Source organism: Poecilia mexicana, unplaced genomic scaffold (assembly GCF_051168715.1).
Source record: "Poecilia mexicana isolate PSO_F unplaced genomic scaffold, ASM5116871v1 scaffold_17, whole genome shotgun sequence".
Lineage (NCBI taxonomy): Eukaryota > Metazoa > Chordata > Actinopteri > Cyprinodontiformes > Poeciliidae > Poecilia > Poecilia mexicana.
In genome coordinates, this window is record NW_028263386.1 from 7172906 (window position 1) to 7195974 (window position 23069).

Below are 23069 nucleotides of genomic sequence, written 5' to 3' on the forward strand. Positions count from 1 at the left end.
ATTTAACTATTGAAACAGGGATTTAGTTAAAAACATTTATTTCCTATAAATATTTCTTTTTCCTCACTGAATAAAATTAGATTAAAACTTTAATTTTCTACGTATTTCAGTGATTTTTATGCTGTTGCTCTAAAAGTTTAACTGATTTTAAGGGTCTTTGCAACTCTGGCGTCCGGTGCTGCGGAGCCTTTTTATAATCTATTAATATTTATTTAGATATGATCTCATATATGTTAGAGAAAACAGAAGTGGTAGAAAAAGTAGGAGCAGAAAAGTTGCTCCTCTAAACCCCAAAAGTCTCAATCTAATTAAAAACAGCCTGAAAGAAAATTCAACTTTTATTAAATAAATAAATCCTTAATATTGATGAAAAAGTGGCAGATTATTTCACTTATAGCAGGACATTTTCCCTTGTTATAATTAAAATAATCTCCTTGTGGATCCAGTACTTTTTCCACCAGTGTTAAACAGTTATTTACTTAAAATGAGCTGCTGTTGCTTGCTGAACAATTGCTTTCAGTTTTTGCCTTATTTAAAGTGTAGTAAGATATTTACAGTAAAAAACTGGACCAGTGAAGTTGCAGTGAAGTTTCGGCTGGTTTTCCAGAAACTGTTGAGCTTTAAGTTAATTTAAAGGATACATTTTTACATTTTTTACTAAATGTTTTTCCATCAATCTTTCACCATTTTATTGCTATAATAAAATCGTTGATCAAAGTGAAAATTTGACCTTTTAGTAAAATGTTTTTGTTGTATTATCCTGTAGTTCTGACGTTTCTGTCCTCCCTCCCTCCCTCCAGGTGGGTTACCTGGCAGGAAGTAACGGCCAGCCCCTCCTCCCTCAGTACCTGAGCGACCTGGACAGCGCCCTGATCCCCGTCATCCACAGCGGGGCGTGTCAGCTGAGCGAAGGCCCCGTTGTCATGGAGCTCGTCTTCTACATCCTGGAGATCATCTCCTAGGAGACACAAACACTTCTTCTTCTTCTTTCTTTTTTAGCACCATCTCACAGCCTGGTCCTCCTCCTATCCCCCTCCAACCATTCGCGCCTCAAAAAGAACCAGAAAACTGTGCCAGTCCGGCCCGGCCCGGTCCAGGTAGCATTCCTCCAGTCCAACCTATGCATCCTCCGCCGTCTGCTTCCATCCAGAGGTGAAGCTCCGAGCAGAGAGTCTGTCCCGACCGCCACGCTGCGGCCTCCGAAGGGTTAAACTCTGAGTGAAGTTCGCCCCGCCGCCTCCTTCGAATCCAGACAAGTTGGTGTCAAACTTTTGTGCAGCAAAACTTTTAATTTGTGCCGCTATGATTTTAAAGGTGATAAACGTTTCCAGAGGTCGAGAAAGGTCAACCAGCCTCCCATCTTCTTCCAATCTGACAAAAATCAATCAGCTCGACTTCTTTTCTCCTGCAAAAAGCTTCGTTTGTGCTGCTTTTGCTTTGGAGATATTAATGAAAGTTCCAACAAAATCAGCGTCGGATGTTTTTTGCTGTAAAAATTTTAATTTGTGCCGTAAGTTTGCAGAGGTCATCAGAGGTCAACCAGCCTCTCGCTCACATTCACCAACTCAAACGAATTTGATGTCGATCAACTCGGCTACGTTTGTGCAGCAGAACCTCGTTTGTGCTGCTCTGGATTTGCAGATATTGATGATGACCTCTAATGACCTCTGGAACTTTTTTTTTTTAACTATCTTTAAAAGTAAAGCGGCACAAACACATTGATTCTGCTGGATCTGGAGACGGGGGGCGAACGTCACTCCGGTTTAATAAACTGATCCATCAGTTTTATTAAAATACAAAGATGAACTGAGGTCAATTAAACGCTCGTTATGCTCCAAATTATTAACTTTACTAATCCAAATAAAAAACCCAGTTTAAAAAACAATTAAAATCAGATGCCAAATTTTATTTAATCTTGTGAAATCTACATTTATTTTGTAGTAATTTATATAAAAATACTCGGTGTGTTGCCAAAGTTTTAAGCTTTACCACAATACAAACTAATTTATGTTTTATTAGGATTTTATGTGATGGACAAACACAAAGTTGAGCATAATTTCATTTTTACCACCCAAAAAAAAAATTACTTTGTCCATTTTTATAGAAATTTGATGATTTAGAAATCATCAAATCTGGCCGTCATAAGTTACTATGTGGCTCCCCAAACTCACTAGACAAGAAAAAGTAATTATGTGCTTAAATAATGTTTTATCAATGCAGTTTTTATCGTTTATACTGCTAAATTACATCAATCTGTGCTAATGCATAATTGAGTTTGTTGCACATTTTCAGCAAAACAATTACAAAAAAGGGTTGAAGTGACCAACTCTCACCATTAGGTGTCACTATTGTCCTTTACTTCATGTCCAGTTCCAGCAGTAAAGTAATATTTAGCATAAGAGTAAATATTTCTAAATTAGCATCAAAAATTCTGCTTTTTGATGTCATAAAAAATATCACAAAACTCTGGAAGCCAAAAAAATAAATAAATAAACTTAGTAACAGATGTGTGATGACATCACGCAGCATTAGTTTGAGGTTCTCAGTGTGGCTTTCCGGACAGACCCGACGGCTCCTCTGCTTCTTGTCGGACGTTTGCTCCGATGTCACTGTGTCAGCCAGATGAAGCGATGCATTCTGGGTAAAAACCTGCCTCTGTGTAGCACGGATGCTGCTGAAGGAATCGTTGGAGGTGGAGGACGGTGCGTTCGTGAGGAGAAACGTTTGGTTTTTTTTGCACCATGGTGCTCAGTGCCTGCAGCAGAGCGTCATCAAGGGAAGAAGATTCGTCGGCTTAACTTTAAGCTTTACTCATCGTCACCAAATTCTGCATAGACTTGTATATATTTTTTTAAAGAGAAGCCGTTTCTTCCCTACGTCTGTGTCCTCTTACGAAACGTCTAGAAGTCCTGCTGTACTTTCCATTTCTTCAGCTGCATCTCATTTAGTCTTTTCAAATCATGCGAACAACTGTTAAAAATGTAAAAATATATAAATATATACAGTATATATATATATATAAAGAGATATAAAAACTAATTGCAGAAGCAGTGCACTGGAGTCTAAGCCATTTAAGTTGAGCGCCGCGTTCTGGGAGGAAAAGGTAATTTCAGAAATTCACTGACTGATCCGAGGCTGAATGTATCTCCGCTCCGCGTTCTGCTTCCTCCCAAAAAAAACCCCGAAACTCTGCAGCTCCGGAGACGCTTCAGCCGTTCGCAGTGCAGCTACCAAGAGATTGGGTCCGTCCAGCGGCGGCTCGGACCTGCGGATGAAATCTACGAATGTATTCTTCCCGTTTCTGTTTCCCCACCAACAGAGAAAAATAAAATAAAAAAGGCTGTACAGTAATCATTCTGTGTGACATTCTCCATCTTATCACGAGATTTTTCTCATCTGTTGAATCAAAACGTTAGACAATCTGTTGAAAATCTGCAGAAGAGCCGACATTTCCAATTGGAAGCGGATCATTTCTTACCTCCAGGTGTTTTAGGAGGTTCTGTAATCGTGATAAAAAGGTGAAACAGTCGCCTCTTCCTGTGATCGTCACTCGGTTTCATGCTGCCCCAAAGCAAACCGATTATTTCCCCAAGTCTTCGTTTACAGTGACGTCTTCAGATATGTGCAATATGTCCGAAATCCGAACGCTAAAGGTGCAATTTGATCAGAAAAGTAGCATTTTGTTTCTGTTGTAAAAATAAAAAAATGTTTCTGTCCAAAACTCTTAAGAACACTGCATGCAAAACGGAGACAAAAATCAACTTTTTTTTCTGCATTTTGACAGTAAATAAATCCTGAAAAATGCACTCGTTACGTTGTTTACTGGTCTTTGTTGTTTTTTTTAAATTATCAGTTTGGAAAAGCCAAAACTCTTGTACTTTATTTTTCTTTTACAAATGTCATGAAGTGGTTATTTGGAAAAAGAAAAAAAAAAAAGCATATGTAAAATAAACCTTATAGAAAAATGAAATGATGTCCATGTTTTTGTTTGCAGGGAAACATTTATGCAGCAGAATTAAATTAACAGTAAAATTATTGGTTTTGATGTTACCATGATCAGGATATTAGTTTCTAATACAGTTTTAGATGCTGTCAGACACACATTACGGTGCAGCTTCACAGAAACATTGACAGATTATTTTATGAACCTGCAGTCGATTAAACACCAGAAAACAAAATGGCGACAAAATATATATTAAAGTTTTCTTTTCTGCACAGAATAAAGACAAAAACTGAAATGTAGCGACCAAACTCACTTGGCTCAGCAGGTTTTATGGCTTCATTCAGCTGGGAGATTTAAAGGGCCAGTACGCAAATTTAACAGCTTCTCCACGCTCAGGCTGTGGCTTTTCAGAAAAAAATCTGTAATCAACTGATTTAGTTTGTCGATACAAACTCCTGTGATCAGAACTAATATTTATTTTTCAAAAGTTATTTTACTGCAGCAGCATAAACTCACTGAGAATTTGAGAAAAATGTATTATTTTCCTTTTATATTTATTGTGAGGTGAGACATTTTTAATTTACAAAAAATTAAGAGAAGCGTCCATCTGTAAAATCATTCTGAGGGCCACAGATGGCCCACCAACCTCACATTGGACACCAATGTACCAACAGCTGTATGTCAAAACATTTTTATTTGAACTATGACCTTTGGAGATTTATTTATTTTTTGGCTGCAGTCTCATCCTGCTCACTGTGGAGAGATGGGCAGCCGTGTCGCATCTTATTAGTTCCCCAGCGAACCAGAGTCACAGATTAGAAGTTCCTAGAAGCGCATTTATTTTTAAAGAAGTTGCTATGGGGACAAATAGTTTTTGGATTTTAATATTAATGTGTTAAAATAATTTTATCTGCTGAATAATTTAGATTTCTCTAAAATGCTCAGTGAAAGTTTATGCTTCTGCAAAAAAGACAATTTTATTATTTTTTAAGACATTAAAAGTTTTACATGTGAGGCTTGGTGACAAAGATTTTTTTCAACTTTTAACTTTTCAGATGACTAAGTTTTACAGTAACTGGCCCTTTAAAAAAACAACCAGAAAGAGCTGAAACGTCAACAATGGCTTTAAAATAATTCTAAATTTTTTTTTTTTTTTTGCTTAATTGACATTATCCAACAGTTTTCAGTCTTTCTGCTGAAAATAAACAGTTTCCAGCCACAAAGGTAATCGTTTCTCCCTTTAAACTGTGATGTAAAGCAGGAAACCAATCATTTAGCTACATTAAATAAAGACAACTACTTTAGATAAGTTACTCAGTGACCTCTGATCCCTTACTTTATCTTTATATTCTAAGGTTTCCTGTGGTTTTGTGCTCCTCTCTGTAAACAAAACATGTAATTCGTCCAGTCTGAGCAGGAAGCGCTGAGAGCGAGTCGTCTCTAAAATAAAGTCGCGCCTCGAGTTGCTTCGTAACTTCTTGGCTTAATGATTTCAAACGGTGGAAACTGAAGGTGCGAACACGTCGGCCATGTTGCATAAATGTCAGTACAAACATCTGCGGCAAATTTGGCAACTAAAGGTGATTTCAAATGTGCAGGATTTTACAGCAACTCTGATTACTTTGGTATTAGTGCATAGTGAAGTTCTCGATCCCAGACTCGTATGAACATGAGGAATATGTACACATTATTGGCTGCAGGATATGAAATGAATTTCAGTTAGCCGGCAGGATGAGAGCAGCTCCTCGGCATCAGCAGGACTGAGTCGTGAAAACCGGCGCCCGAGTCTGAGCCGTCGCATCGCTTCATGCCTCTACGACACCAAACGTCTCCTGTGCAGAAAGACGCTGCCGCGTGGCGCTAATGTGCAAAAGTTTAAAGACATCCAAGGTCAGTGAAGGTCGCAGTCCCGTGTGAACCAGTGACCGTCCTCAGCAGAGACCCCGAACCTAATCTTTGTCGTCCCAAAAGTTTCTGATTCACCTGCAGGGCGAAGAGATTATAGGTCAAATACTCTGAAACAAATCTCTGGATTACTGAGGATTAACAGCTGCAGGTTTCACCAGCAACAATCAAGACTTTTTAAGACAATTCAAATTTATTTATTCACCTCGGAATAAATACAGTAAAAAAAAAAAAAAATTAAGACTTTTTAAGACAATGAAAAACTTTATCAGACAATTTAAGACTTTTAGGACAATTTAAGACTTAAAGACAATTTAAGACTTTTAGGACAATTTAAGACTTTTAGGACAATTTAAGACTTAAAGACAATTTAAGACTTTTAGGACAATTTAAGACTTTTAGGACAATTTAAGACTTAAAGACAATTTAAGACTTTTAGGACAATTTAAGACTTAAAGACAATTTAAGACTTTTAGGACAATTTAAGACTTAAAGATAATTTAAGACTTTTAGGACAATTTAAGACTTAAAGACAATTTAAGACTTTTAGGACAATTAAAGACTTAAAGACAATTTAAGACTTTTAGGACAATTTAAGACTTTTTAAGAAAATTCTATATTTTTTAAGACAAATATTAAAGAAATTCAGAAAAAAATCTTATATTTTGCTATCCTCTCTACACTGTAAAAACAAAATCTTACAAAGTATTTTCGCCTAGTTAATAGTGCCCACCATAAAAACAAATAAAACTGATATTCCTGCCACTGATTGGTGAGTGTAAGATCGAGAAAGTGGAACTCAATTCGTAAATAAATAAGTTTTATGGGGTTTTTTAACCACGATATATAAAAATTATTTACTAAAAAACAAATGTAAAAAAACATACCTTCAAGTGAAATTCCTTCGAACTGGATAAAAATCTAAAGACCCTAAAAAATTGAGAAAATTAGAAAATATTTCAATAAACACGTGAAAGATTACATTTAAAAAAAGAAACAACTAAAAGACATTTTGTTTACCTTTGAGGAGTCGATGACCAGCCAGCGCTCGGTGCTCGACTGAACATCCTGGCCACTCAGAGGCTCCCGCAGGCGAACTTTGACCTCGACTCGACCTCCTGTGTGTTTACGGCCGTCCATCACCTGCCAGGACAAAAAAAAAAAAAAAAACGAGAAGCGGCAGTTATTGTTATTTATTATTAGTTTAGCTCTTTGACCTACATATTGAGTAAACTATTCCCAGGTAACCAAATTAAGTTTATTCAACTAAATTTATTATGTTTATACAAACTTAATTTGATTACTCGTGATGAATTAACATGCATTTTTTAAAGTTGGAGTTACGTTCTCTTTTTTTAGTGTTCAGATTAACTTTAGTTTGGTAAATTGACAACATTACAAAAAACAAAATAAAATACTCTTTTACAAACCAATCATTTACCAAAAAAGGATCAGGCTGAACATTTCTGCAGAGTTTCTCCGTTTTCTTACCTCTACAATTTCCCTGATTTCGCTCTGTGACTCCAGTTTGTCCAGCTTTATGAGTGCCGACCCGACGGGCTTGTCGCTCCGCAGGAAACCCCTGAGGCCGAAGAAAGGATCGTCTCTGTCGTTTGGTAAATGTGAATAATTTTTAGATGAGACGGAGCCTCACCCTTTGTGCAGCAGCTCCAGTTTGAGGCCTTTCGACGCCACGAGTCTCCTGAAGCCGCGGTGGTTCCGGTTGATCGACAGAGTGAAGCTCTGGTTGAATTCTGGGAAGAAAAAACACGACATGAGCAGCAAAATCTGGGGAACAAAAGCCACAATCAGGAACCAACAGGAAAATGACAACACGTCTAGCAATGGGTTCAGAAAAAGTTGAGTGCTGGAATAATTTATTTTAATTCTTGTTTTAAGGTACAGTTTGTCCGTTTGGAAAAATTAAATTTATATCTAGAGATTTCACTTGACAACGTTCCAAAATATTCATAAACAGCAGTGAAAGCGTCTCGACATCAGATTCATGATTTACCTGGTGAGTTAGTGTTTTTGATGACGTTTGTTTTGTGTTTCTGTGGCTGTTCCTGCAGGAGGAGGCAGAAAATGATTTAATGAAGAAAAAACAGATTAAATGAAGAAAAAACAGATTTAATGAAGAAAAAACAGATTAAATGAAGAAAAAAACAGATTTAATGAAGAAAAAACAGATTAAATGAAGAAAAAAACAGATTTAATGAAGAAAAACAGATTAAATGAAGAAAAAACAGATTAAAAGAAAAAAACTGATTAAATTGAGAAAAAAACTGATTAAATTGAGAAAAAAACTGATTTAATGAAGAAGAAAACAGATTTTCATAAAGAAGAAAACAAATTTTAATGAAGCAGAAAACAGATTTTATCATAAATGTCATGAACAGAGGACAATTAGGGCCACTGAAAAACAATTCTCTGTTTTTCTCTTTTTTGACTTTAATCTTCTAAAGTCAAAATTGTGAGAAAAATTAATAAATTCTGACAGAAAACGGCAAAATTTGGAGAAAAAGTCAAAATTCTGAAAAAAAGTCAAAATTCTGACAGAAAAAGTAAGTTTTGTTTTTTTAGTGTCCCTGATCCTCTTCCTGGTCACATGTTCTAAATAATCCAATATTAATTTAAACGAACTTACTGCACTGGGGTACGGAAAATCAAACTTGATATAAGCATCCAGATCATTTGGTTGAACTCCTGTGGAAGATAAAACAACCATAAAGAATATTATAGTTTTTCCTCCTAAAATCATACTTAGTAATAAATGTAAACATAAAAAAACTCGTATTGAATCCGACTTTTCAGGAAACGTTGAGCTACACATTTTGGTTTATCCAGTTCTGTCCTTGTTTGGTGCGTCTGAATGTTTTTACCACTGGGAGCAGGAAGGTTCATCCCTTTCACGATGATGACCACCATGTCTGTGCTGCTCAGCTCTGGAAATATTCTAGAAAAAGAGAAAAGCTGTGAACACATGAGGACCGACACCTGGTCAGGATAGTTGAGCAACGTTCCCACCTCACAGTGCGGAAGGATTTCTCCTCGAAGTGATGCTGGGGGGGAGGAAGGCCTCTGGACTGAGCCAGCTTCAGGACGTCCAGGCTCTTCTTGCAGCTTTCTGCCAGTTTCTCAAACCTCAAACACACAGACACGTCACATCGGTGTAATCCTCCAGGAAATCAGAGCATTTAACCACAATCCTGAGCTCCAAAAACAAATCAGTGCAGTGGTAACCTTCAGGAACCAACAGAGGAGGCTCACTTTGTGGTTTCAGAGACGTTCCCCAGGTGAGTGAACTGCTTGGAGTACGTCAAGCATTTCTGGAAGGACAGATGGAAATCACAGCGGTTGCAGAAACAAAACTGAAGAAACCAGAGTTAGGGTTTGACTCTCAGAGATTCACCTCATGCTGCTCCTTCAGGATGCTGCACAGTTGTGTGTAAACCGGGCCAGCTTTCTCTGAAACCTGAACGTCGCTGTGGTGCACCAGGATGAAGTCGTCCTCCTCGTCACCAGGGGGCGACGGCAGCTTCAACAGAACAACAAACCTGTTACAGTTTGCCGTTTGGGGGGAAAAGCACATCTCTGAGGATTCATTCACACCTGCCCTGTTCAGTTCGCTTTAATCAAACCAGTTCACTGGTCTGGAGGGTCCGGTTCTTTTGGGGACGAGTAAAAGCTAATCGGACTCTGATACGAACTAAAACAAGCCTCCGTTCGGTTGAACTGAACTCTGACGCCGTTTGAATGCAGTGTGAATGCAAACAAACCTGTGGAAGTGGACGACAGCGCAGGGCATTCTGGTCAATATATCACCCTCTGCTCTGTGGGTTAGCGGAGGCGTTGTGTCGATTGCCACGGCAACGGGTCTGCGTGTCGAGTAAAGCCGACCCGGAGATCGAGGAACAGCAGAATTTAAAGTGATTTTACACCCGTTGGCGATGGCCAAACTAATTCTTCAACCGCTAAAATATTTTTGTTTTCATTCTATGAAGAAAAAAGTTGAACTCAAGTCTTTTTCAACGGGTTTCGTGTCAGTTTCCTCAGTAGTTATTGGTGCAGCGCCCCCACAGGCCAGGAGGGGAACAGCTTTTAAACCAGTTTGGATGGTTTGACTCGGTGCAGTGTGAATGCAAACCCCACCGGCTGGAAATATAACCGCTGTTGTACTTTGCTCCTCAGTCGAACAGAGTCCACCAGGTGTGAAAGCTTCCTGAAGGTGGCGATGTTTCACAGACGGCAGGGATGCAGCCTGTTTTCCTGCTCACCGTGCTGATGTCCACCGTTTTGCCGCTGCGCGCCGCTTCGATCATGGGGTCCAAGCCCTTCGCGGTGCGGAGGAAAACCTTTGCTTGCTCCATGTCGTTCTTCTGCTTGGCCTGCAGAGCCGCCTTCATGAACTGTTTCTTCCTGCTGTCCAAAAGCTCCAGCAGCTGAGCGGCTGGAGGGGACACACAGAAATCAACCCAAACAGGAGCGACACGCAGGATTCACACGCTTTTCCCTCAAAATAACTCAAGCTCTTTTCAAGGCTAAACTTTTCCAGCACCACACTTTGGAAATAAAAACAAAAAAATGAACTAAAGAAGACCATTACAGGGGTGTCCAAATATTACTTATGTCCTCATGAGGTCGGGAACGTTTTGTTTATTTGGACGTTAATTCAGCCAGTCAGTAAACGATGCTGATTCAGAGACAAACCTGCAGGCGAGAGGTTTTCCTCTGGAGACTTTCTGTCAGGCGAAGCCGACGGCAAGCGTTTCCTCTCCGGACCGGCTGACGGGACGTCCAACGTCGGCTTCTTCGGCTTTTCTAAAACACCGACCTTAGACTGAGAGAGATTCGGTAAGTCAGGAGAAAAAAACCTACTGTAAAAAAATAAAAAACAACCCAGAAAACTCACCTCTTCCTCCTTTTCATCATCATCTTCATCAGCAACATCAGTGGAAGCGAGTTTGCTGGCCGCCTCCAGCGTAGCGACAAGCCCCTGTTCATCGCCTGCCACCTTCTGGCCCGGGATCGGAGGAAAACCTGGAACATCGAGCCGACACTTAGATTTTTTTTTTAAAGGTTTGTTGGCTCTAGTGGCCTTTATCTGAAAGTAGTTCGACAGGAAAGAGGGTAATGAGAGAGGGGGAAGACATGTGGCGAATGTCACCAGGCCGGGAATCGAACCTGCGACCACCGCCACGAGGACCAAGGCCTCAATACGTGGGTTGTGCTTTGCCCCTGCGCCGCCACAGCACCACACTTAGCGTTTTTAACCAGGATGAAAAATTCTGATTGAAAACGCAGCAATTTACAGGTCAGATTTATGTTATATAAATGTAATAATTTACTTTATTACATTTATATTAGATAAATGTAATAATCTGCCAGTGGAACTGGCACTTTTGCTCTTGTTTCTTGCTGAAACGAAAGCTGAGAGTTAGTTTTGTCTTACTTGGTCAAATCTTGTTTTCGCAGCATTAAAATCACAGACAGCCTTCAGATTTTTCACCGTCTTCAAAATAAACCATCAAACATGAAAAATATTCAGCTAAAGAAACTCCTGCTCTGACCTCACCACCTTCTGGTGAATTTTATAGACCTATGATGCCTAGAAGCTGGCACAAATCCAACTGCAATGACGACTAAGCGGCACATAAACCCATAAAATGAGATAAAATTAGCAACATGGTACCAACCGGGAGGAACTGGAAGCTCGTCGAAGTCGACTGGTTTCCCGGCTTTGTGAGCCCGGATGGCGCTCTGGTATTGCTGCAGCAGAGAAACATTAAAACGGTTTTAGTTACAATAAGTTGTGATTTACAAAGAGAACAAATAGATTTTCTACCCTACTTCCTGAAATCACTCAAGCTCTGTTTCTACATGTCTGATGGTAAACTGACTGACCATCAGCAAAAACTTTCCACATAATTTACGAGTTAAATTAGGGAGGAAATTACTCTGTCTTCTATTTCTTGTACTATAAAATCTGTGATGATCTGAAATAAATGTGCAAAATAAAAGTAAAAATAAATTGTAAATGGTAACAAATTCACTTGACTTAAGCCGAAATGTACTGAGAAGTAACTTTTCAGGAAGATACATGAGTTTAAGTAAATAATTCCTTAATTCAATGAAAAATTGCTATTTATGGCAGATTATTTGACTGACAACCAGACATTATTCCATGTTATAAGTGAACTAGTATTTCTTTATCAACATTAAGAAAGTATTACCTTAAAATAAGCTTTTTTAAAGCTACTTGAAAGTTAGTTTTGATTCATTTCAAGAGAATTAAGTTATCTCATGAGAAACTAACCGAAATACAGTAACATTTAGTGTTTTTAAGGCACTAATAAAGGAGTGAAAAATAATCCACCTGCTGTGTGGAAGCACTGAAAACGTGCAGTCTGTAGACGCTAAGAGGCGTTCCCTCGTACCTTCGCGATGCGGTCGTGCATCCGGGCCTTGCGGTCGTCTCCGCTGGCCTTGGCCTGATTTGATGCCTCCACATATTTCACTCGTCTTTGCTCCAGAGCCTCCAGGACGTCTTTGGGAGCCGAAGGGCCAGCAGGGCCTGAAACAGTTTTAATTCTTCAGTTTCTACCTCATGACACAGAGACGCTTGGTGGTACATGTTAATAACAACTCAAGGTTCCTGTGTGTTTTCCAAAGTCAAACATAAAGAGACTTTTCTTTCATCACTCTCTCCTTAGAGATAGATAAGTCTAGATGTAGGTCAAAAAAGTCTGAGGAATTTGAAGGGATGGACGGATAAATAGAGGAAGGACACCTGGATAGATTGATAAACATTGATTATAGTTTAATAAATCAATGGATAAATAATAGATGGATGAAGATTTGCTCAGACAGATGGACAGGCGTATAAACAAATGGATGGACTGATGGGTGGAAGGACCAACTTGTTGACAAAAAGATGTGAAATAAAGTTTGGCGATACAAAATAAAATATTTGAATAGAAAATATTTAAATCAAAGAGGAGTTAACTGGAAAGAGAACGATAGGAACTCTTTCCAGGAACATTTAATGGATAACTACCAGATGCTGCAGTAACGGTGTGGGAGGCCTGCAGGTTTTGCTCAGATGAAGGTTTGCTCACTGCAGCAGAGATTCCTCCTGCACCTGGAACACAAGAGCCGAATATTTCACCCCAGGCACAAAAACACAGATTACACATTTCTGATTTGGTGAAATTTCCCACACCAAAAATAGTTTAGTCGTGTAAATTCAATGTTATTTCACAATACAAGCCATTTATATCCAGTTAGTTATAGTCCTGAGTCCAGGTATATATTTATTATTGAAAAGTTGCCTTAATAAGGAAATCAGGGTTGATTGAACATTTAGTTTCAAGCGACTTCAGTCCAATTAAACAGAAAGGTCAAGTTTTGGGGGTATTAAAACACGTCTTAAACTCTTTTAGAGAGACAAATAACTGTCTTCTTTATCAATTATAGGCAGGTTTAAGTCTTGGCTAGAATTGACTTCATCGCAGCGTCGTCACGCCTCGACCTTCCTGAGATGATGAAAAAGCTGCTTGCTGACAATGACTAGCGTTGGTTTTAGCAGTTAAATTATCAATATAACATGCTAAATCTTAAATTTACGCCCGGTATATAGAAGAAAACGTGACGCAGTGATTTGCTACTAGTTGTCAACACGACATGCAGGGGGCTCCACTCCTTTTTCGGTAAATTACTGGTTTGTAAAAGTAACATTTTGTTTTCTTTTTTGTAAAAATAAAGTGAATCTGAATATGAATTTAGTCTCTAAGGACGTTATTGGAGGAAAAATCAACTGGGACAATCCACCATTTGAAATAAATTGATCACATTTGCATACGCATCACGATTCTCCAATATAATTATCACATTATAAGGTGATGATGTCTATTATTTTCCTCTGTGACTGCAGTATTCTTCCATAGCATTCAGATCTTCTTCCCCATTAAAACCCGACTCATTCCCAGCATTCCTGACCTTTTCCAGGCGGTGAAGGAAGGCCACTGAGGTCGACTTCTTGTCCTTTCTCCAATGCCTCGATCACTGCGTCGAAGTTCTGCACAAAAAAAACAAAACAAATAATGATGCTCTTGTGTCAGCTCTGGCATTGTTGGCATATTTCACTTCACATTCCTCTGAGGGAAATCTGGCAGCAACGCAAACAGAACGCAAACGTCTTAAACGTCTGACTGAGGAAAACAGTTTTATTAAGCAGCTAAAGTGACAAACTTTACAGTGTTTCTCCTAACACTATATTATTTTTGACACATTGATTACAACAGAAATCACATGAGGTTACCTTCCTACAGAACAGACCTGAACCTTGTATTCCAATGAAACAAATTACAGTTTATAAATCTTATTTATATTATCTAAATCTACATTTCTGTCCATTTCGTTTGCTCTGCTTCCTGTTTTGGTGTCTGAATCTGTTACACAAGTTAATCACACACACACTAGGCATGAGCTGGTTCCGGCTTCAGGAACAAGTTATGGTTTCATACCACTAAATATTATACAACACTGCAGTTTAAAGTAAACCCTAAGTAAGGTGCCAGAGTGTTGGCTCTATGGAAAGCCATTTTCACATTTAATAGGCTTTTCTTTTCCTTTTTAAATCAATAAATCTATTCTTCCTCATAAAAAAAAATGTGCATTTCTGATTTCTAGAGTGATAAACTTCCTGAATCACAGACAAACCAACCCTAGATAACACTTGACATAAATAAGATGAAAAAAATTACAGCTTTTCTCAACCAAATGCCCAAACAATCTAGTTTATGGTGGTAGTTGGGTAGAATATGTGAAACTCAGAAGTTCTGGTTTCATTTTTAGCATCCAAACTTGATAAAACCACTCTGATGATCCACTTTCTTATCGTAGATACAGTTTATTATTTAATAATATTTTTAGATTGGGTGCTTTTATTTATTTCTTTGTATTTATTTTACATTATTTTGATATTAAGAGTATAAATAAGATTTTAAAAATGACATTCTTCCTATCAACAGTCAACATTTAAGCAATCTAGAATGCTATTCTTCAAATTGTCGTTCTAGTTGTTGTAATTCTAGATCTCTACACAAATCTACCACAAATCATAACTATTAATACCCTTAGTTTGAATTTTTACTACTAAGAATGTTATTTTGAGCAGAACAGATAACATTGTTGCGTTTCATGATGGGAAGTGGAGGTATGAAATGTTAAAACGTTTTTCTTACTGAACCTGTCCAGTGAGTTTTAAGTGGTGATAAAATGCAAGATGGAAGCAGCTTGCTGGTCTTCCAGCGTCCGTCCAAACTGAGGACAATGCTGCTCAGCAGAATCTGGAGCAGCCAACAACACGCTGAGGCTTTTGCACAACAACATAACGTATATTTAAGTCACTGCCTGGGTTTGAGCAGCCAGCGTGAGGTAAAGGCCGCGAGCGTAAACACGGTTTTTGGTAACCTGTTTATTATGAAGGTTATGAAAAACAGGACAGCAAAAAAAAGACGAAATGCTGAGCAGCAGCCACTTTAAAATGGAAACTTCTGGTGAATTCAGGGAGTTTTAACTCTGAATTTCTGGTTTAATCTCCCACCACACTGTTCATCCTTTTAATAAACACCCAGCTGTAACAGCAGACATGATCAAAATGAAACTTTATGTTTGACTTCCCTAAACATGTTTACTTGAATTTAAAAAAAACATTTATAAATCTCTGTCATGACTATAAAAATACAATAAATAAATCTTAGTAAGTCCTTAATAAACCAGAATAATCAATATATTGTGATTTTAGCAGCAGCAACCTTTAACAGTTAATAAGGGGAAACACTGAAAATAAGGACAAAAACATTGTCAATTGTTACAAAGTCATTTTCTGCTCAACAACCTGACTGAATTTCATTCAAATAAATGAGACATAAAACCTGCAGATGCAACACAGGATCTATAAAATACATTTTTAAAAACTGTATTTGCAGTTTTTCTTAGGATCTGTCCACCAAGCCGTTGGCTGCTTTTTAAAAAAAAAAAAAAAACCTTCACTTGGATAACAAAGCGTGATGTTTTACACAGAGGACATTTTAAAACGTTTGTCAGGGTGACTGAACTCGCCTTGCTGGTCCTGAAGTAAAGCTTCGCCTGCTCCATGTCTCCGTCCTTCTTCGCTCTCAGAGCTGCCAGCTTGTATTCTTTCTGCCTCTCCAGAAGCATCGCCTTCGTCGCCTCGGCTGCAACGGAGGAGGAAACGGTTACCAGAGAGAAAAGCCTCATTCAGGCAGCAGGTCAGCTGTTCCACTCAGACCAATGAAAGGCACGAGGCTCTGACACAGAATGAATACCTTCACTAGAATAAACTTACAAACAATTGTATTAATAAAGTTTATGTATTGAACGACATACATGCATGCATTTGTCATGATAGCAAATTCTGCTGGTTGATAAATTGTTGCGACAAACTATAATATTGTTGTTTTGGGATCATTTTCAACTAATATAATGCAAAGACACATTCTCAAAAATACATAAACTTTCAATTCTAATGAACACTTAACATTTTAAATTTCCAAAATATATAAAGAAAGCAACATAAACAACAAATAAAACAAACAGTGAAGCCTCTGTAAATAAAACTGTCTTTTAAAAAAAGGTCCAGTTGAGACCAATACAGAGTTTTGTCATATTTTTTTGTAGAAAGAGAGAAAAGAGAAAACAATAAATCAAGCAAATACAAATCATTGAGCTTGTGTTAATTTATCATGCGATTAAGCTAGTTTGAATTTAAACACATTGGTGCCAACAAGATGATAAAAAGAGATGCCAGCAGGATTTTGGCCAGCAAGATAGAAAACATTTTTTGGTTCTTGTTTATTGAAACTTAACTTATTTTTATATTAAAATAAATGATTAACTGTAAAACTTACAATCTGTCGGTCGGGGCTTTGACAGCTCAGCGGGAGTCTCCTCAGGCGATGGACGGTCGCTCAGAGTCGCTACGCTAGCAGCAGAAGACCGCTCTTCTTCGCTGCCGGGTGTGACGGCGTCGGGCGAGGCAGTCGGCAGCGTGGTCGTCTCCGTCTCCCGCTCGGGACGCGAGGGGACGGGGGGAGCGGGTCTGGAAGGGACAGCGGGTTGAGGCGTGGCGGTCGGGGCTCCGGTAGCTACAGGCGGCGGGATCTCCGATTCGTTTACAGGCTTTCCCTTTTTCACAGCGGCTATCATCGACTCCAGAGTCTGTCAAGAGGAAAGCAGCATTATTACAGAATAAAACGTTTTTTAATCACTTAAAAAACTTCTTCTATTCTTGCCGATCAAAATAAAAAGGAGGCTCTTTACTGTCAAAATGAACATGTATTAATTCAGGTCAGTATTATCAACTTCTAGAACAAACAGGATATTTTAATTTGAAATTTCACTTCCTTCCAACAGACAGGAAAAATTATAAACAAATCTTTCACAAAAACATCTTTTTTAAATTCAGACATATCCTCTGTGAGTGAGCCTTTAAATAAGTTGGCTCTTCATCATCATGGTGCATCTTTACCAACCTTCAGACCCCGATCGTATCTTCTGGCTTTAGATGTCTCTCCTGCAGACTTTGCGTTCTGTATCGCCGTCTTGTACATCTCTGCTCGCTCCTCCAGCGTATGCTGGAGGCTACCAGGCGCCGCTGTGGAGACCTTTACTTCCTGGTTCAGCCACATGCAAAAAATAAACAAGCAGGTAACGTAAACAAACCCAGAAAAGAGCCGGAGTCGAATAAATTAGTCAATATGCAAACTGTGAGCTGCAAACCTCTCCTGTTTGCACAGGAGCAACAATCCAAGGAAATAAACACCAAAATAATGACTGCTTAGAATTTGAAAAACACAAATCATTTAAAATATTAAAGTCATGCAAGGAACTTAAAGCTGCCATCCAACCGAAACAACTACCAGTTGGACTGTTTCCAAAATAAGTCATCACACTCGCGTTACAGGAAATTAGGGCAGAAATTCCTTCCTTCTAGTTTGAACAACTAAAAACAGAAAAAAATCTACTTGATGTGTTTTGTTTGTTTCATACCTGTGCGGCTGGAGGCTCGACTGTTTCGACTTGAGAAGAGTCAGCAGAGGCGGAGGATGTGGAGGAAGGAGTTGCTGCGTCCCCGACTTCCTCGTCGCCCACCACTTCCTGGAGCTCGGCCTGATGGAGAAAGAAAGCGCCCACTGATCAACAACCAGGCGTTGTTCATCTTGACAGATGAATGGAAAGTTTTCCACCTGCACAGTGACATGTAAGATCATTTGAGATCTTAGATGATCTCAAACGATCATTTCACACTGCTAAGTTAATGTTTACCATTACTAACCTACAGGAAGCTCTGCTCCTCTTCTACAGGGTGAACTAGCTGTAGCTTTGAGTTAAAAAGAAAATAACTTTTCTGGTTCAATGGAATATTAGAAGATAAAAGAAGTAAAATTACGAGAATATGGTTATATTATACTGTGTTTTCGTACAACTATTCTCACAACATATCTTTATTCTGGTAAAACTACGACTTTATTCTCATAGCATTTTGACTTTACTGTTTATTTTTATGGCCCCAATTCTCATAGAGCTGTGGAAAAAATTAAGAGACCACTGCAAAATGATCAGTTTCTCTGACATGAGTGTGTAACACGTTCAGCACCAACCAAAAGATCTTCATCATCTTCAATGTTGTCGTCCTCATCATCCTCATCCACGTCTCGCATGCACTCGTCAGCCATTTTTGCGATGTCTTCCATGGGCAGAGGGCCTACAACGTACAGACATGCAGTCAGGTGTTCACGTGTTAAACAGCAGGAATCATGGAGACAATAATATTTAATGTTGTTATAATTTCAGAAAACTCCTTTGTGAATATGTCCTCACCAAAATTCCTCATAGTTGCAGCTTCACCGCTTGAATAGTTAAATAAAAAATATGCAGAATGTGCCAATTTTTAATCCAGTTAATCTCCAGATTAATAGATTACTAGACTAGTCGTTAGTTGGAGAATCTCAGTCAGACTCAAGGGAATCTGTAAACAGTTCAACAATAAAAACACTGAATTGAAACTTTTAATCTGTGTTTAATCTGAGATTTCCTTTGACCAAAACAGTTCAGAATATCCATCATATTTGATCAATTCAGGTCCAATTTAAAAGGGACCCAGACGGGTTTCTTCTACCAACATCAGGAGGTCTTTAATGGGTCAGGGAGGCATTAGTAAAAGAAATGAGATCATTATTATTATAAAACCTGGACAGATCAAAGTACAGACTACTCAGCAAATATCCCACCTGTTTGAAGGTCATAAAACTAAAAGTGATATCACTGCATTGTTTTCCAGTGACGTAAGGCGCTGCATGCTTTTAGGAAGCAAACCTTGTTTGTTTACTAAGTTGAGTTTAAAGCTTTGTTCAGACCTTTCATTAACATCCATCCTGGATGACATGATCATGTATGGCTGGCGATAAATACACATAGAAGGTGTCTTCCTCCAAATCACCAAATCTACAAATTATGGATCTGGTCAACCAATCTCTCAATGCAATTGATAAACTTTTCAACGAGAAGTCTGGGCACAGGAGAGCCCTCTTGTCCTGCAGGGACACACCCAGCGGGATTCACCCTGGATTTATTCATGATAACAGGATTTCTGCTGTTTGGAGCTTGTGGATTCCTGGATTATCGACAAATTTGTGATGGACTTGGCCGAACTAGCAAACACTCAGACTGTTGTTGTGGACAGAGACAAGGACTCTAAAACTCACTAATGGAATGGAATCGATCTTGGAGAAGTTGCTAGTTTCAGCTCAGTGGAACGACCAAACTAATTTGGATGATTGGGAACTGAGATGTATCAGAGAGACTCAAGACATTCTGTTTCTGAATTGGCTTTCCCCATGTGGCCTTGGAAGGGCTGCATATTTCCAATCTCCTTGAAGATATGTAAACATAATGATCTTCCCTCCTCAACCCCTCCTGTATCCATGGAGCTGTGGAACTGAGCGCTCCTAAGGACATCATTCCTCGATAACAACACCTCTATCGGACTTTGCCAGGAGCCTCAGCAACCTAGTTTCATGGCCCTTTGATGTCACCGCTTTCACTCATGTCTTCGTTTTGCCCATTGTTTTGTCTGAATGTTGCCATTTGCCCTAATGTGTCCTTTCCTCCTTTTTGTTTTAGTTTGATAGAAACGGTGGAGTACTCCCTATTTAACCCAGAAAAGGATTATTTTAGTTTACTAGTAATATCAGAAATTGTGGAGTACGCACTATTTAGATCAATATTATACAGACCAGAAATGGAATCAGAATTAGAATAAGAACAACTACAAACTTAGAATCCAGAAATACTTAGACTCCTGTTCTCCCAACCAAGAAATGGAACTAGACCGAGACAGAGGATTCTTAGCAAGACTGAACACGAGCACTTAGTTTACATACTTTAGATCAACATTAGATTATTTTTCCTCTTTTTTTCTTTCCGTTGGTTTGTTATTTTGTTTGTATTTCCTTTAAATCCATGTAAAGCACTTTGAATTGCCTTGCTGCTGAAAATGTGCTAGGTAAATAAAATTACCTTCTCTTATCTACCAAAGTGGCAGCCATTAAACAGAGAAGAAGAAGAATGGATAGCGATGCTCATGCTTGTTTACTTTGGTTATATCGCGTCTGTAAGACTATACAGTTGAACCCATTAAAGGTTTAGTATCATAAACAATCTGAATGCATATTTTGTTTGAACTATTACAAATATAAAATAACAAAAATATAGGATTTGTTAGGAAAAATCTCACCTGACATCATCACTCCAATAGTCAATAATAATATCTCACTCAGACTTTTCTAAAATTAAACCACCCTAATGTGAACTTTGTCAGCTAAAGTGGCTTCTTGTAGTAGTGATTACACAAGATCTAGACATGTGCAAACAAATCAGTCAGTAAACATAATGAGACCGTCAACAAGCTGTCAGAAACTCAAAGAGCAAACGTTTCTCCAATCAAACATTCATAAGCTTTATGAAGTTGGAAGTGTTTACTGAAGGTAGAGTCAATTTTGGTATCAGTCAGATGTTAAAAATTAGGTTAGAGGAAGCCGGAAAATGAAAGAAAGTACTGGAAAGGAAACTGTGTTTTCTACAACATGCCTGTGGCTCACTGCGGCTGCAAAGACACATTAGATCGCAAGATATCAGGAAGAAATTAACATGTTACAGCAAAGCAGCTCTGTTTCTTTCTTTTTAGTTCTCAGCGTCGGTCTGTTATGGATTCAGAAATGTCAAGCTTGTGGAAATCAGTTAAGGTAAGGATCTACATTCTCTGCTAGTTGCACTGACATCAATAATCACTAATATAAGATGCGACAGATGGCTTAAAAATGTGACTTCCATATTCACATCATTTTAGAATAGTAAAACCATGCTTTACAGTGACTGTTCTCGCATGCACACAGTGTGAAGTCGCCTCTATTCTTACCATAGTCACCTTCTTATTTTATAGTTTCTTCAGAGGAATCAGCAAATCAAAACAATACTAAAAACCAAATATCTGACTGTTGCAATAGCTAAAACATTTTTTCTTGTATCAGGATCAATTAGGACAAATGTTAATGCCTGAATAAACTTATTGCAACTAGGCCTGTCACAATAAGCAATAACTCACTTAACCACAAGATAAATTAAAACAAGCTCAACCATTTCTCTCTTTCTACCAACAACTGAATGATAAAAGTCTTCAGTGTGGTGCTTTGGTCTCAACTAGCCCTTTTTTTGAAGGATAATTTTGTTTACAAATACTTCATAATTCATTGTATTTGTTGTTTCTGTTGTTTTGTTTATTTGTTTTGTATATTTAAAATGTCTTCCAGTCCCAGTGTTAAATATTAAATGTCAGAATTTAAAGTTAATTGATCTTTGAGAATGTGTTCTTGCATTATATTAGTTGAAAATGGTGGCAAAACAACAATATTATCATTTATAGCAATAACTTCTGGGACAATTTATCATCCAGCTAAATTTGTAATCATGACAGTCCTAGAAAAAGATGCAAAAATATACAGAAAATGTAACATATTGCCCATTCAGAATCATTGTGTGTGTTTACAAAACTCCAATTGTTAAGCTCTGAACTCACTTTTCCCCTTTGGCTTGGCTTTTCCTCTAGCAGCTGCTTTATTTCCAGTAAGAGCAGCAAGTTCAGCCTCCAGATCCGGGTCGTCCAGGTTTTCCTCTGCACCCATCATCATCTCCTCTGGGTTCAAGTCTACAAATAACCCCATCTAAAAACAAAATCCCACACATTTCAGATTTAACATTTAAATCACCTCCCTGTTGTATTTAACGTAATTTTAGCTTTAAAGTTGTTGTTGTTACCTGTTTGGCCGCAGCAGCGCCCTGTCCTTTGGGCATCGGTGCCTTCTTCTTTTTGCCAAACATGTTGCCTTTTTTTTAGGCTTTTTGTTTTTAATAAACCCTTCAGCGACAACCGTCTGATCCAAACCAGACCTACAAATCAAAACACATTAAAAAATAAAATAAAACCCTGTTTTCTGCTGTCTTTATTCCGGTTGCAGTAGTTGAAATCATGTGAGCGGTTGTCAGGTGGCTCCCAACCGTCGCTGTGTGACAACGATCTGCCAACTGACTAGAGCTAAAGCTGTTAGCCAAGCATGCTACTTTTTACCAACTCTAAAAGTTGATTTAACACCCAGAATCCACTTGTTGCCTTCACGCCAGTGATTAACTTAAATATTACAATATAAACTCAGCGTAGAGTGTCTGTTTACCTGTCCATTCACCAGTTCATGAGGTAGTTATGACACGAACAGCTTCGCTTCTGCGGTTTGACATCGCTTGTTTGAATACGCATGCGCAATGCGAGAGGGCGTCTGAAAGCAGCTAAAGGTGAAAGTCCAGCCCTGAGTCATGTCTGACAGGCAGAAAACGCTGAACGCGTCTATACATGAATTAAAAACTTTACATAAATTTACTTTAGTTAGATTACATTTATCTGTTATTGGAGAATTTTATTAACACCTAAAATATATAATTTAGAATATTAGGTAATATTTAGGAACTCATATCAAAAGTAAGACTCATCACGCATAATTGCAGGTAATATATTTCTGTCGTTTTTGTGTCAATTTGGATAATTAGAGATTACAGTTAACAAAAAAATTACTTTGTGAACCACAGA

The 23069-nt window shown here is 38.4% G+C and overlaps 2 protein-coding genes across 2 annotated transcripts in view; one reads left to right on the forward strand and one right to left on the reverse strand.

Moving 5' to 3' along the window:
• zfyve9a (zinc finger, FYVE domain containing 9a) overlaps window positions 1-4154 on the forward strand; it is a 43411-nt gene extending 39257 nt beyond the window's left edge. Inside the window, exon 19 of the mRNA XM_088014586.1 lies at window positions 801-4154. Coding sequence (XP_087870712.1) covers window positions 801-962 — 162 coding nt within the window. The 3' untranslated portion in view covers window positions 963-4154. The remainder of the gene's footprint in view (window positions 1-800) is intronic.
• On the reverse strand, window positions 3982-22768 carry cc2d1b (coiled-coil and C2 domain containing 1B). The gene is made up of 26 exons (XM_015008828.2): window positions 22660-22768; window positions 22247-22378; window positions 22008-22152; window positions 18535-18638; window positions 17924-18043; window positions 17407-17547; window positions 16783-17092; window positions 15974-16089; window positions 13847-13925; window positions 12906-12989; window positions 12286-12422; window positions 11545-11617; window positions 10761-10888; window positions 10559-10688; window positions 10126-10298; window positions 9261-9386; window positions 9119-9177; window positions 8876-8992; window positions 8731-8804; window positions 8496-8554; window positions 7863-7914; window positions 7503-7602; window positions 7340-7430; window positions 6869-6991; window positions 6736-6778; window positions 3982-5926 (listed from the first exon to the last, which is right to left on the reverse strand). Exons 2-25 carry the CDS (start codon window positions 22307-22309, stop codon window positions 6770-6772), a joined length of 2613 nt encoding a protein of 870 aa, XP_014864314.2. The 5' UTR covers window positions 22310-22378; window positions 22660-22768; the 3' UTR covers window positions 3982-5926; window positions 6736-6769.
• Window positions 22769-23069: the final 301 nt, after the last annotated feature.